The sequence below is a fragment of the Mytilus trossulus genome, chromosome 13 (assembly GCF_036588685.1).
Source record: "Mytilus trossulus isolate FHL-02 chromosome 13, PNRI_Mtr1.1.1.hap1, whole genome shotgun sequence".
Taxonomy (NCBI): Eukaryota; Metazoa; Mollusca; class Bivalvia; order Mytilida; family Mytilidae; genus Mytilus; species Mytilus trossulus.
The window spans coordinates 14,467,631-14,480,852 of NC_086385.1; the positions used below are offsets into that span (position 1 = coordinate 14,467,631).

Genomic DNA, 13,222 nt, shown 5'->3' on the forward strand with positions numbered 1-13,222 from the left:
TTATTTAGTATGATCATAAATGAATATATAAGTATTTTGTTCCTTTTAGACATTCATTATTTCCTTTTATGAATATTCATAAATTAAGTTCATTAATGAATATGCAGTATATGTTCCTTTCAGACATCAGAGTACTAAGCATTCCTTGATGAAGTCACTGTCGACTGCTAGTTTCAATTCAGAAGGATCTCGAAACAGTCTTGACCACAAAGACAGGAACTTTAGTCGTCAGGATTCAGTGAGGGAGAAATTATTGGATGAGAACCATGACAACAAGGGCAAGCTAGAATTTGTTAAAGTCGATGTTGACAACAATATGGTATGATAATTTCCTCATCACATGATTGACATGTGACATGGAGTACAAAATAACATTAGTGGTGTATACTAAATAGTTTTTAGTGTAAAAATAGACAAAGGATATGGAGCTTCCATCCATGACAAAAAATTAGTTAATGCACACACAATAGAAGGAAAACATGCAAACAATAAACAAAGGAACAGTGCTTTTATTGCTGTTCTTCATCTCAAATTCACAGTGAGGCCTTCATCACAAGGGGAAAAAGTCTCCCCTCACTGCAAGTTTAAGACTAGCACTGACTTGAGCGTAATTCTTTGCAAAAAATTTGAATATACTTTGTGAAATGTAACACCACTTAATTGGGCCCTGTCAGAAACATATTTAAAACAAGATAGTTTCTTCGCATATAAATAAATCTTAAACTATTTAACATATATAATTAAGTTATTAAGTTATTAGATAAAAGGTGAAATACCAGCGATCCTTGTAGAACACACAATTTACTGATAATTTTGAATAAGACAAAAATGTCTAAATGAATTCTAAAAATGAGGCACATTTAGCCTGTTCCTGGTTTGGTTTCTCCAAAATTCTGGTAACCAGTGTAGTACTGTCTAATATGGATATTTTGATCCTGCTTCCATAAAATGTTTTGAAGTGAAATGTCTGTTTCTGTTAGAAAAAACAAAAGAAAATTCACAAGTGTGTGTGTTCAGAAAAAAATTATTACAAAAAAAATTATATTTCAAATAATAATATTATGCAAGTCAGAAATAATACAGTAATTTTGTTGATTATCCAGAAAGTTATTGAAACACCTCAAATGTAAAATATCAAATTGACAATTAAGAAACAAAAAAATTAAAGGCTACATTTTGTAATTTAGACAACTGGCCATAGTAAAGACACTTTTATCAATGTTCTGAATTTCAATATTTGTAGCCCAGATTTCAGATTTAAATATGTTGAGGGGAAGGGCATTTTTTTTAAAACAACAACTTACAAAATTCTATTCAAACAAACTGCAACCACTCACAATTTATTAATTTGAGTGCTTTCAAACCCCCTCCATCATGCATTTAAATCTTTAACGGCCCCTATTTAGACAAAAATTGCTGTATCTATTAATGAGTGGAATTGAAAAAATTATTGCAAAATGGTGTTTATTGGTTTTACAGCCATCAGACGGTGTACATATTGGGATTGCTCCAGCTCAGGACCCTCATCACAAGAACATCCAGGATATAATGAGGAGGATCCCAAAGGGAGCAGAAGCTACCACAGTACTCGTAGGATGTGTGGATTACCTGACTAAACCAGCTGTTGCTTTCGTCCGATTGGCTGAGGGTCAATACCTTGATAACCTGACGGAGGTGCCACTTCCTGTTCGGTTTCTGTTTCTGTTACTCGGACCGGAGAATAGCGGAATGGATTATCATGAAGTTGGTAGATCTATATCTACTCTGATGTCCAATCAGGTATGAGTCTTACCGATGTATGTAAAGGGATGGGTGATAGTTCTCAGGGGTGGGGAAGTTTCACATTTAAATGAAATCCCTGATTGGAAATGGATTGTAGAAAATGAGGACTTGTCCTGTAGGGAGAAAAAATAGTGACATGAAGTTTAGAATGTACTGTGGATTTATTATTATTTGTGGGAAACAAATTTTCATGGGTATAGATAGATAAAAAAAAAATTATATATTTAAAGAAGAACAAGTTCTTTAGACTGGTATGCAAATTTTGGCAAATTTTGAAAATCTTATATCCACGAAACACACATTTTTGGGGGTTATCCTGATAGAGCTTCTTTGTTAATTTGATTAATCAGAAAAAAACCTGAAATGAATGCTGGACATGTTTGTTCTCAAGGCATACTTTCAAAAAATCATTTTTAATTTTTGTTACAAATTAAGGCATGGTGTACGTGAGCTTGCTCTTACAGTTCTTTCATTTGAATTTGAAGATGTAACCAAAAAAAACCATAAAAAAAGCTCTGCATTTTGACAATATACATAAAAACGATATGTACAATGTAAAACTTGACTCATTTCAGCATTTTCACGATGTAGCTTACAAAGCTGAAAGTCGAGGTGAATTGTTGGGTGCCATTAATGAATTCCTTGATGAATCCATAGTGCTGCCACCTGGTGACTGGGACCAGAAGACACTCTTACCTATTATGGATATGGCAAGGAAGAAAGCAAGACAGAAAAGGAAAAAACAACAAAAGGAAGAAGAAAAACAAGGTAATTTATAATTGGTCTTTTGGGAAAAGGTGAAGGTGTTTTCTTTGTATGGGTCAGTGCCTAGGTACTAACCTGACTTTTAACGAACTTTTCTTAAAGTTCTTCATTGATAAATTATGAACTATTAAGAAACTCATTATATATACCAGGATTCTAAATGTGTATGCCAGAGGCTGGTTTCATCTATAAAAGACTCATCAGTGACACTTGAATCAAAAAAATTAAAAAGACCAAATAAAGTGTCAAGTTGAAGAGCATTTTGGACCTAAAATGCCAAAGGTTCTGCTTGACCACCACTCGTGAGCTCAAGATTTCTGACTTTTGACAGAAATATATTGTGGATTCATTATTATTCGTTGGATACCAATTTTCATGGATTTCATGGGTATAAGTAAATCACGAAATTCAATGTTCAACGAATGACAAATTTCCTATAGGCTTGTTTGCAGACTTTGGCAAAACCATGAAATTAGATATCCACGAACATGTAAGTTTTCCTTATCCACGAAAATTGGTACCCACGAAAATAAATGAATCTAAAGTAAACTATTATTGAATTTAACTACCTATATTAACTTTCTCTTGTTATGACAGATTAGGCTCTTCAAATTCTCAACTAAGGTTGGGTGTTTCTGGAAAATAAAAGTGTAAGTCATGTTAATTGCCTCTATATTGGCTTCAAAGGGATGTTTTTCAATAGTTAAAATAATCAATGATTTTAAAAGCTCCATCCTTGAAATTTGTTATGTTGTTATAGATATTGTTACCTTATTAAATCAGATATAGAAATTGGAAATGAAATTGGATTATTCTAATGAAAAATTATTAAATTCTGATCCTATTTTCTTTTCAGCTCTTCTAGAGAAGGAGAAAAAAGATAAAATTCCGTTGGATCCATTGAAAAGGACTAAAAAGATATTTGGTGGACTTTATTACGACATTAAAAGACGTTATCCTCACTATATTAGTGATTTTAAGGACGGATTTAATCTGAAATGCCTGGCAGCCATTGTATTTATATTTTTCGCCTGTTTCGCTCCCTGTATTGCATTTGGTGGTCTTCTCAGTAAGTAGACTTAGGACTGTTCCATTATAATTGGTTAGGGAAGGTAGGAAGGAGTCCTCTCAGTAAGTAACCTTAGGACTATTCCATTACAATTGGTTAGGGAGGGTGGAAGGGGTCTTCTCAGTCAGAAACCGTAGGACTATTCCATTATAATAGGTTAGGAAGGGTAGGAAGAAGTCCTCTCAGTAAGTAACCTTAGGACTATTCCATTTTAATTGGTCAGGGAGTGTGGAAGGGATCCTCTCAGTAAGTAATCTTAGGACTATTCCATTATAATTGGTTAGGGAGGGTAGCATGTATGGTTACAGAGGCAAGGGTTTTTTGTTGGACATGTATTGTAAGTCATTAATAATTGTTTGTCCATTTGTTTTACAAAAATGTTCAATGAAAATATGTCAGTTTTTTGGGAATTGATGTACTCCTTTTCTGAACGCCCACAATTTTAAAGCAGATGACATCTCCATGGTTTGGATTTTTAGATATTTACTGTCAAATCTATTGGATCAAATTCAATGAAAAACTGGAGTTTGAAAGACCATTGATAACCTGTTTATTGCTATTTTGCCCAGGACAATGATGATTTTTATGTGACAACTGCATGTATCTGATGACCAGCGAGTAAAAGATCGATGAAAAAATACACTAAATAAAAAAACTGTAGATTCATTATTATTCCTTGGATATCAATTTTTGGTGGGTTTTGTGGGTACAGGTGAACCACAAAAATGTTCAACGAATATATAGGCTTTGCATATAGAGATTGGCAAAACTACAAAATCTAATGTCCATGAAAAATGATACTCATAAAAATATATGAATCGACAATAATTAACATATGGTACACATAATATAAAAAAAAAATGTAAAATCATAAAAATACTGAAATTAGAGGAAAATCAATTCGGAAAGTCCATAATGAAATGGCAAAATCAAATAATTAAATGCATGAAAAATAAATGGACAAGAACTGTCAAATTCCTGACTTGGTACAGACATTTTCAAATGTAGAAAATGGTGGATTAAACCTGGTTCTATAGCACTAACTCTCTCACTTTAATGACAGTCTCATCAAATTTAGTAATAAAGTAATTTTACAATTTTCACATCCATTGTCTGTTTTGCAGGTGAGAAGACTTATGATTATCTTGGTGTCAAAGAAACTGTGATAAGCACATCTGTTTGTGGGATTATATTTGCCTTGTTAGCAGGACAACCTTTAATGCTTGTTGGTGCTACTGGACCTGTCCTGGTTTTTGAACAGTCCCTTTATATGGTAAGTTTCATCGTTTATCTATAAATTTTATACTGAATTCGATTTAAAAGGTGCTTCTCTCAACATTGTATAATTTTATTTCATTTATCTTAAGTTTTATAAGATTCTACTTTTAGTTTTATAAAATTGTATAACTTTTCAACTTTCAGTTTTGTAAAATGTACTTACATTTCCACTTTCAGTTTAAAAAAATGTTCTAACATTTCTATTTTCAGTTTTGTAAAATGGTCTTACATTTGTATTTTCAGTTTTGTAAGAATAATAATATAGAGTTTTTGACGATGCGGGTATGGATAGGATTCTGGGTAATGTTGATCTCTATAGTAGCTGTTGCAGCAGAGAGCAGTGTCCTTGTCCGTCATATCTCCAGATTTACCGAAGAAATATTTGCCATTCTCATCTCGCTCATTTTCATTTTTGAGGTCATCAAGAAAATTGATGAGGTAAGGAATTTTAGAAATAGAATTATTCTATGGATGTTCATGTTTAAATATTTTTTAAGACCACAAAAGTATTGCTATATATAATAAAAATCCAAATTCAGAGCTGTATCAAGCTTGAATATAGTGTTCATACTTGCCCCAACTGTTCAGGGTTGGACTCCTTGTGGTTGTATCAAGTTATGCCCCACAGCATTACCACAGTATGCATGTTGCAGAACCAAAATGATGTCACAGCACACACGCAATACGTGTCTCTATATCAACATTTTCCTCAACAATCTGTTATGCCTAACCTGTTTTAATTTTTCAAATCTATGGCAGTCCAAAGTTATATAAAGGTAATGAGATGTGATAGAATTGCAAATGAGACAACTGTCGACCAGAAACCAAATGACTTAGAGTTATCAACTAAAGGTCACAGTTGAAAGAAAGTTCAAAGTGCTTAAACCTTCTGATATTAAATCATGTTTCCCTTAACATATCTATTGGTAGAATGCAAAAGAAAATGAATACTGTAAATTCAGAAATTATTGCGAGCATTTATTATTGCAATTTCAACATGAGAGAATAGTTTTTGTGATTACAGGAAAAACTGCATATAAATATATGTGTCAGATTACTAAGTGTTAGTTCTTATTATTGGAAAACTCACAAAGTCCCATTATTAGAGATGTTAAAGACCTAGCAATTGTTTCAGAGTTAACAGTATCTCCACCATCCCCACCCAGCCCCCCAAAAAAATATATGCTGAGACTGGAAATTATTCTAAATGACTTAACTGTTAAGTATAAACATTACAAAAGAAGTGCAAAAGATACCAGAGGAACTGTCAAACTCATAGATCAAAAATAAACATTGCTAAAAAAAAAGAAAAAAAGACAAGCAGAAAAACAATGATACACAAGATACAACGTAGAAACCTAAAGACTAAAAATGACAGTTTTGATAGCATTGGAAAACAAGTGATTTTCCACTTTAACGAATTCCCCTCCTTGTACAGTGTTGAATTATTCTGTATCACAATATTTTGTTTGTGTTTTTCAGACATTCAAGGATCATCCATTGTTATTAGATTACTGTGCCAAAGACAATTTGACTAATCTGTCGTCTAACGGCAATGTTACCCTTCACCCTGTGTTAAATGTGACTTCGTTGCCTGGATATACGTTTGCCAATGATTCTTTTCAAGAGGAGGCTGAGAGTGATACTCATTACAATAAATACCTCCATTACAAAGAGGTTACTAATAGACCTAATACGGCTCTAATGTCTACGATTTTAACATTAGGGACATTTCTCATCGCATATTTCCTAAGGATTTTTCGAAACAGTAAATTTTTAGGAAGAAGGGTAAGTACTTTGTTATGGTTTACCAATTGCATGTTTATTTACATTTACATTCTGCAAGCATTTATATTCAGAATAAAACCATTAAAGCAATTTATTAATATCATACATCCTAGAAGCTATTCTAGGTTTATCTCCTTCAAAAAGGCTTAAAGGCTAAGTTAAAGCCAAAATTTGATGGAGATTCCTAGGCATTATTAGTACCAAACGCATGAAGAGAATTGTAAAAAAAATGAGCCAATTAAAAATAAGAAAGTGCGGTAGGATTGCTAATGACACAATTCTTTATCATAGACAAAAGGAAGGGGCAAAAGATACCAGAGGGACATTCAAACTCATGGATTGAAAATAAAACTGACAACGACATGGCTAAAAGAAAAACACAAATAGACAAACAATAGTACATTAGACACAACATAGACAACAAAAGACTAAACAACATTAACCCCACTTAATTAAACACCGGGGTTGATCTCATTTGCTCTGAAAGCAGATCCTACTCCACATGTGGCACCTGTCGTGCTACTCATGTTATTTCAAACTAGGTAAAATAGTTCTTATTCCGTAGGTCACAAATGAGGTAAAAGAATATGTATAAACAGCTTTCCCACAAGCAAAAAATCCTACAAAAGAGGCGCGAAAGAAACCAAAGTTATATTTAAACTCATAGATCGAAAATAGACGCCATCTAAGATAAACTGTTCCTGAAAGAATCAGAACCTTAGTTACTTTTTTTCTTTATTTTTTTGTAAAGAGACTGTTTCTGAAAGGTATGTTAAATATCAGGTAGTTCTGAAGCTCTAACTACTGAGTTGATGATACCCTCTGTACTTATAGGCCACCAGTCATAGCAGTGGTATCAAGTGATCTTAATAAATGATTGAAGCTCTTTATATTTTAAGAGATTTTGTGATTGATATTTTCCAGTACTCTGTTAATTTATTTTCAGGCGAGAAGAGCGTTGGGAGATTTTGGGATTGTTATTTCTATTTCTTTATTTTCAGGCAAGAAGAGCGTTGGGAGATTTTGGGATTGTTATTTCTATAAATTCTTTATTTTCAGGCAAGAATAGCGTTGGGGGATTTTGGAATTGTTATTTCTATTTCTTTATTTTCAGGCAAGAAGAGCTTTGGGAGATTTTGGGATTGTTATTTCTATTATTTTAATGGTGCTGTTAGATTTATCAATAGGAGAAAGTGTATATACTCAGGTAAGTGTCTCTAAATCAAATTAAAGGATGGCAATATTCTGGTTTACCCCTTCCATAAAGAATGTGACTAATTTTTTACCCAAACTACAAATTGAAATCCCTGGAATTTGTAAAAGTGCCTCTCCTGAGCATGAACTACCATGTGAAGTGTTTTTGCTCATCAACTTCCTGTTTACCAATTACTTATATCTGGGTATCATTATTGAGAAATAGTCACATGACAATCTTTTGCCTTAGCTGCCTGCATTAAGTTTTCTCCTTGTTTGTCTGTCTGTCTGTATGTACGTCAGTCAATAAGTCCAAAAATGAGTTGCTGAACTTTATTTTGCCTTAACCACAATGCTTACTTCCTCCAAACAATTATCAAGATTGAATTTGGGTGGCGTCACTTTCACTTTTCTTAAGTTATGTCCCTTTATACAAAGAAAAATTGGCTTATTTACAGTTTCTGCAATCTAACTTTATTTTGCCTAAACCAAATATTATAAAACTTATACACAATGCTTATTACCACTAAACTCAGATCAAATTTAAATTTAGGTGGCATTACTTTCACTGTTCTCTAAATATGTCTCTTTATAAATAAAAAAAAAGAATTTCGGCACAATTTTTAGCTTACCAGCACTTTCAATAGCTAGACTCATTAAGTATTGTGTATTTTAACATATGGCATGCTCTAATTAACATTGTATTGTTACACCTTGTAATTCAGAGCGATTCATTAGTATGGTTTACTTGTGTCCTATCCAATTTACTCCAAAGTACCTAAATAAAATATGTTTTAAAACTTACTGTAAATTCTGATATTATTGGGTGCATTTATTATTGTGATTATGTCATTTTAGACTTCAAGACGATTTTAATTTTTATGATTTTGAGAAATATCTGTTAAATTCATATAAAATATTTCAAAATGCTAGTTTAAATTATTGCGTTTACAACTCTGTTGCGTTTTTGGCAACAATAAAAACCTCACATTAATTTCTGAATTTACAGTAAATGCTAAATACAAGCAGTGTCTGTAAACAAATTTTCCCTAGAGATTTTAAGTTTCATTCTATTTTACCTTTAGCCTATGCTGTAACAAATAATCTTTTCTTTTCAGAAATTACAAGTTCCGCCCACTTTAGAACCTACACTCAAACGTGGCTGGTTGGTGAATCCTATAGGTACAAAGAAGAGGTTTGAGGTGTATATTATATTCGCCTCGTTTATTCCAGCTGCTCTGATCTTTTTGCTGCTCTATCTTGAAACTCAAATCACAGAGTAAGTTTTTACGTTTGTTTAAAAATGAGTAAATATGGTATGATTGTTGATGAGGCATGAATATTTATGTTGTTGACACACTTAACTTTCATTTTAAAAAATCAGGAAAAGTGGTATGATTGCCAATAAGACAACTACCCACCAGAATTCAAATGAAGTGGTTGTAAGAAGATTTAGACAACCACAAGGCCTTCAAAAATGAGGAAAAAAAACATACTGTATAGTCAGTTATAAAGTGCACCAACATGAAAATTGTAAAACAATTGAGAAAACTAAAGGCCTAATGTACTGTTTAACAAAACAATTTATGCAAATATGAATATAAATACAATACAAAAGTTTTATTGTGATTCTGTTCACATATAACCAAAGAAACATAGCTTTTTACTGGAAAAAAAATGACAGACATGAAGTAAGGACGAGTATGTATGCAGCTTTTCCTTCATTAGAAATAATTAATCAGGATTATTTGTCAAATTTTTCAAAAATCACAATAGTAAATGAACACAATAATTTCTGAATTTACTGTATTAATCTTGGAACTCCCAGCTCAAAGCTCTGAATTTTGCCATTTAACTCAAAAGCTCCTGCAAATGATAAGTTAAAGAAGGACTTCAAAACCAAACAACTACTGTGTATTCATTACTATTGGTTGAAATCAAAGTTTGCGCATTTTGTTGGAACAGGTAAAGCACCAAATTAAATATTTTCAACAAATAACAAAATTTCTACCTTTTGTATCAATAATAATTATATTTTTTTACAGGATGATATTAAACAAGAAAGAGTTTAAGATGAAGAAAGGATCAGGATTCCATTTAGACATGATTTTAGTCGGGGTCATGACCTTTATGTGTTCATTGTTTGGCTTGCCATGGATGTGTCCAGCAACCGTCAGGACGATTGCTCATGTGTCAGCACTCAGCGTCATGAGCAGACATCACGCTCCGGGAGAAAAACCAAAGTTAATGGAAGTTAAGGAGCAGAGAGTTACTGCACTTGTTATGAATATTGTTATAGGTAAAATTTACTTATTAAACACTTGATTTGGGATCTAATTTTTATTGTGTCGAGAAATTTTTTTCTATTTGAAAATTTTGATTAGGTTTTCTATGATTCTATAAATTAACTAAAATTTAAATGATACTTTAAAAAAAAAAAGAATATCAATGATAATTTTAAAAATTGGATTAGGGATGACATCAAAAGTTCAATGAAGGATAACAAACTTAATTCACATAGTTTTTTCACTGAACCCCACACCCCCCTCTTAACTTAATTTGGGAAAAATTTATTGACCTATAGGGATATATGTAAAATCCATTTTAGATTAACAAAACTTGCAGCAATGTTGACCCCACCCTTGATTAAAGTTTTTTATCCTACATTGATCTTTTGATGTCGTCCCTTATGGTAATGATAATTTAATTTTGTTTAGCTTTCATATTTAAATGATAATTTAAAGATTTAAAAATGTAAAGGATAATTTAAAAAAATAAAAAATATCAAGGATAATTCTAAAAATTAGATAATGGTAATGATAATTTAATTTTGTTATGCTTTCATATGTAAATGATAATTTAAAAAATATTATAATATGTATTACATTTGTTTTATTATATTTAGGTATATCCTTATTCTGGGAGCCTGTTTTAAAGGCTGTGCCTATGGCTGTGCTGTTTGGTGTGTTTCTGTATCTAGGTATCTCTTCATTGAGTGGGGTACAGATGTTTAAAAGACTCAAACTTTTACTCATTCCAGTCAAATATCATCCATCCAGAGGATTTGTTCGTAGAGTAAGTTGATAACAATAGACATTTTTCAAGTTTGTTGCATTTCCTTCAAAAACTTCCATTTTAGTGAGCACCATTCTAGCGTTTAGGGGCCGTGTCACTTCCATTCCTATATTAAGCAAGAAAAATTCACATCACATCTAAATATAGACCAATGAACAATTGAGATCAAAAACACATGTTGATTAAATAAAAACCATCAACAGGTCAGGAAAGAATAAATTGGCTGAGAATTAGAGAAAGGATCTTAGCCAATATAATGAAGATTTAAACAAGTCTACCAAACTAGATTCATTTAGCTTGAAATTGAAGAAAACTAAAGTTATTTTAAACTATTCCAAAAAGAAACAAAAAAGAAAATTAAAATGCCAATTCAATGAATATTCCACGACTTCCATGATAAATTTCTGGAAAATTCCATAACAATTCCTTGATAAATTTCTTGGAAATCCCAAGACAATTCCATGAATGTTCCATGAATATTCTGTTCCAATTCTTTGAGAAGTCTATGACAAATTCCATGAAAATTGTAATCATTACACTACAGCAGTATTAAAGTAATTTTTCCTATATTTTTCAGGTGAAGACTATGAAGATGCATCTATTCACCATCATACAGCTCGTACTCCTCGTTCTGCTGCTGATCATTAAATCCACTGCTGCAGCCTTAGCATTCCCATTGTTTGTTATACTCCTTGTGCCCCTCAGAATGAGGGGATTACCTAAGATATTTACTGGTCAAGAGTTACACGAGGTAAGTTACTATGGTAACATTGCTAGGTTTTGGCCTAAATATCCTATTTTAAACAATGATATTAATAAAAAAAAAAAAAAAAGTTACCATGTATTCTTATTCATTTACTCAAAGGAACATAAAACATTTATCAAGACAATACAAAACTCTTGCATAAGAGAAGCCACTTGAAAAAAATCAAGTACAATTTTTATGCCCCACCTAGTAGAGGTGCGTTATGTTTTCTGGTCTGTGCGTCCCTTTCGATAGTCACATGTTTTTCATTTCATATCTGAATAAAAAAATGTTTTTTCTCTGAATAGCGCTTCAATATTTGCTCCCAATCTTTGCAAATCAACTTGTAAATAAATAAGTTGTTGTTTTTCCGTCATCGACAGCATCAACAATTTCCAAGTTTTCTGTCAAAAGCTGTTTGATAGAAACTACTGGTAACAGATCAATGATATTTTGTATAAAGTTGCATTACTATCAGTACATATCAGTTTGACTAGTTTTTCAATGCCCTGATCTTTCGGTTTGATAAAAACTTGTTCTTTATTTCTATTTTTAGCTTGACCAGGAAGAAGAAGATTCTGATGATGAAGATATAGATGACCCAGATTTCTATCAGTTGGCCCACATGCCAGTATAAGAAAACACTTTAAAGATACTGAACTTAAATCAAACACTAAAGTGATGCTGATTATGTCTGCTTTGATTTTGTTTTTATTTCATCATAACTATTTTGAGATTTTGGAAATCCAAGCAAGATTAAGTGTTCAGAGTTGTGTTTTTATTTTATTTTTAAACTTTATTAGATAATTAGATATGACTCAATATTTATTCAAGGAAATGTGATCATGTGATCCTGTAAATTCAGAAATTATTGCATCAATTTATTATAGTGGTTTTTTTCAAGAATGGACCTAAATGTGAGTTATTGTGATTTTGAAATATCTACATACAGGTTTCAGTTATCTGAATGCTAGTCCTTATCACCTGGGAGACTAACCCAGTCACATTATTCAAATTGATTAAAAAAAAAACTCACAATAATTTCTGAATTTATAATTATATTGCAATTGCTGTAAAAATTTGGGAAAAAGCTGGGAAAAAGCTGTATACACATAATGCTATCAAAATTTACAAAATGTGAGTTTTTATTTTTGTGAATTTCATCAGGGTTGTAATTCAAAGAGCAGAATATTGAAATTTCTTATGGGAGAGGTCTTGACAATAAGGAGATTTCGACTCCAACCAACTGTATGCTATCATTTCATAATTTTCAAAAAAAAAACATCATAAAAATTTCTGAATTATCAGCTTATCTGTTTTATTCAAAGATTCCCTTCTGCAAACAACACTTTATTTATTTTTTTATTGTTAAAATTGGGTTTTTAGTCCCAGACAACCTAAGTAGCTGCTTTATAGAAAAGGATTAAATATTAACCCTTAGTTAGTTACTATATATATTTCATCCACAGAATGTCTGTTATATTTATTCAAGAGGGGAACAGGATTCCCCCCTCTTTTTTTACGGA

At 31.9% G+C, this 13,222-nt stretch overlaps 1 protein-coding gene across 8 annotated transcripts in view; it reads left to right on the top strand.

Moving 5' to 3' along the window:
* The window catches only part of LOC134694727 (anion exchange protein 3-like), a 75,873-nt gene extending 63,089 nt beyond the window's left edge, over positions 1-12,784 (top strand). For all 8 annotated transcript variants that reach the window (XM_063555770.1, XM_063555772.1, XM_063555771.1 and 5 more), the window contains 13 exons: positions 124-319; positions 1,480-1,779; positions 2,358-2,550; positions 3,404-3,616; positions 4,741-4,889; positions 5,138-5,332; positions 6,377-6,682; positions 7,797-7,889; positions 8,995-9,155; positions 9,922-10,175; positions 10,782-10,951; positions 11,529-11,702; positions 12,253-12,784. In XM_063555770.1, coding sequence (XP_063411840.1) covers positions 124-319; positions 1,480-1,779; positions 2,358-2,550; positions 3,404-3,616; positions 4,741-4,889; positions 5,138-5,332; positions 6,377-6,682; positions 7,797-7,889; positions 8,995-9,155; positions 9,922-10,175; positions 10,782-10,951; positions 11,529-11,702; positions 12,253-12,333 — 2,485 coding nt within the window. In that variant the 3' untranslated portion in view covers positions 12,334-12,784. The remainder of the gene's footprint in view (positions 1-123; positions 320-1,479; positions 1,780-2,357; positions 2,551-3,403; positions 3,617-4,740; positions 4,890-5,137; positions 5,333-6,376; positions 6,683-7,796; positions 7,890-8,994; positions 9,156-9,921; positions 10,176-10,781; positions 10,952-11,528; positions 11,703-12,252) is intronic.
* The last annotated feature ends 438 nt before the right edge of the window (positions 12,785-13,222 follow it).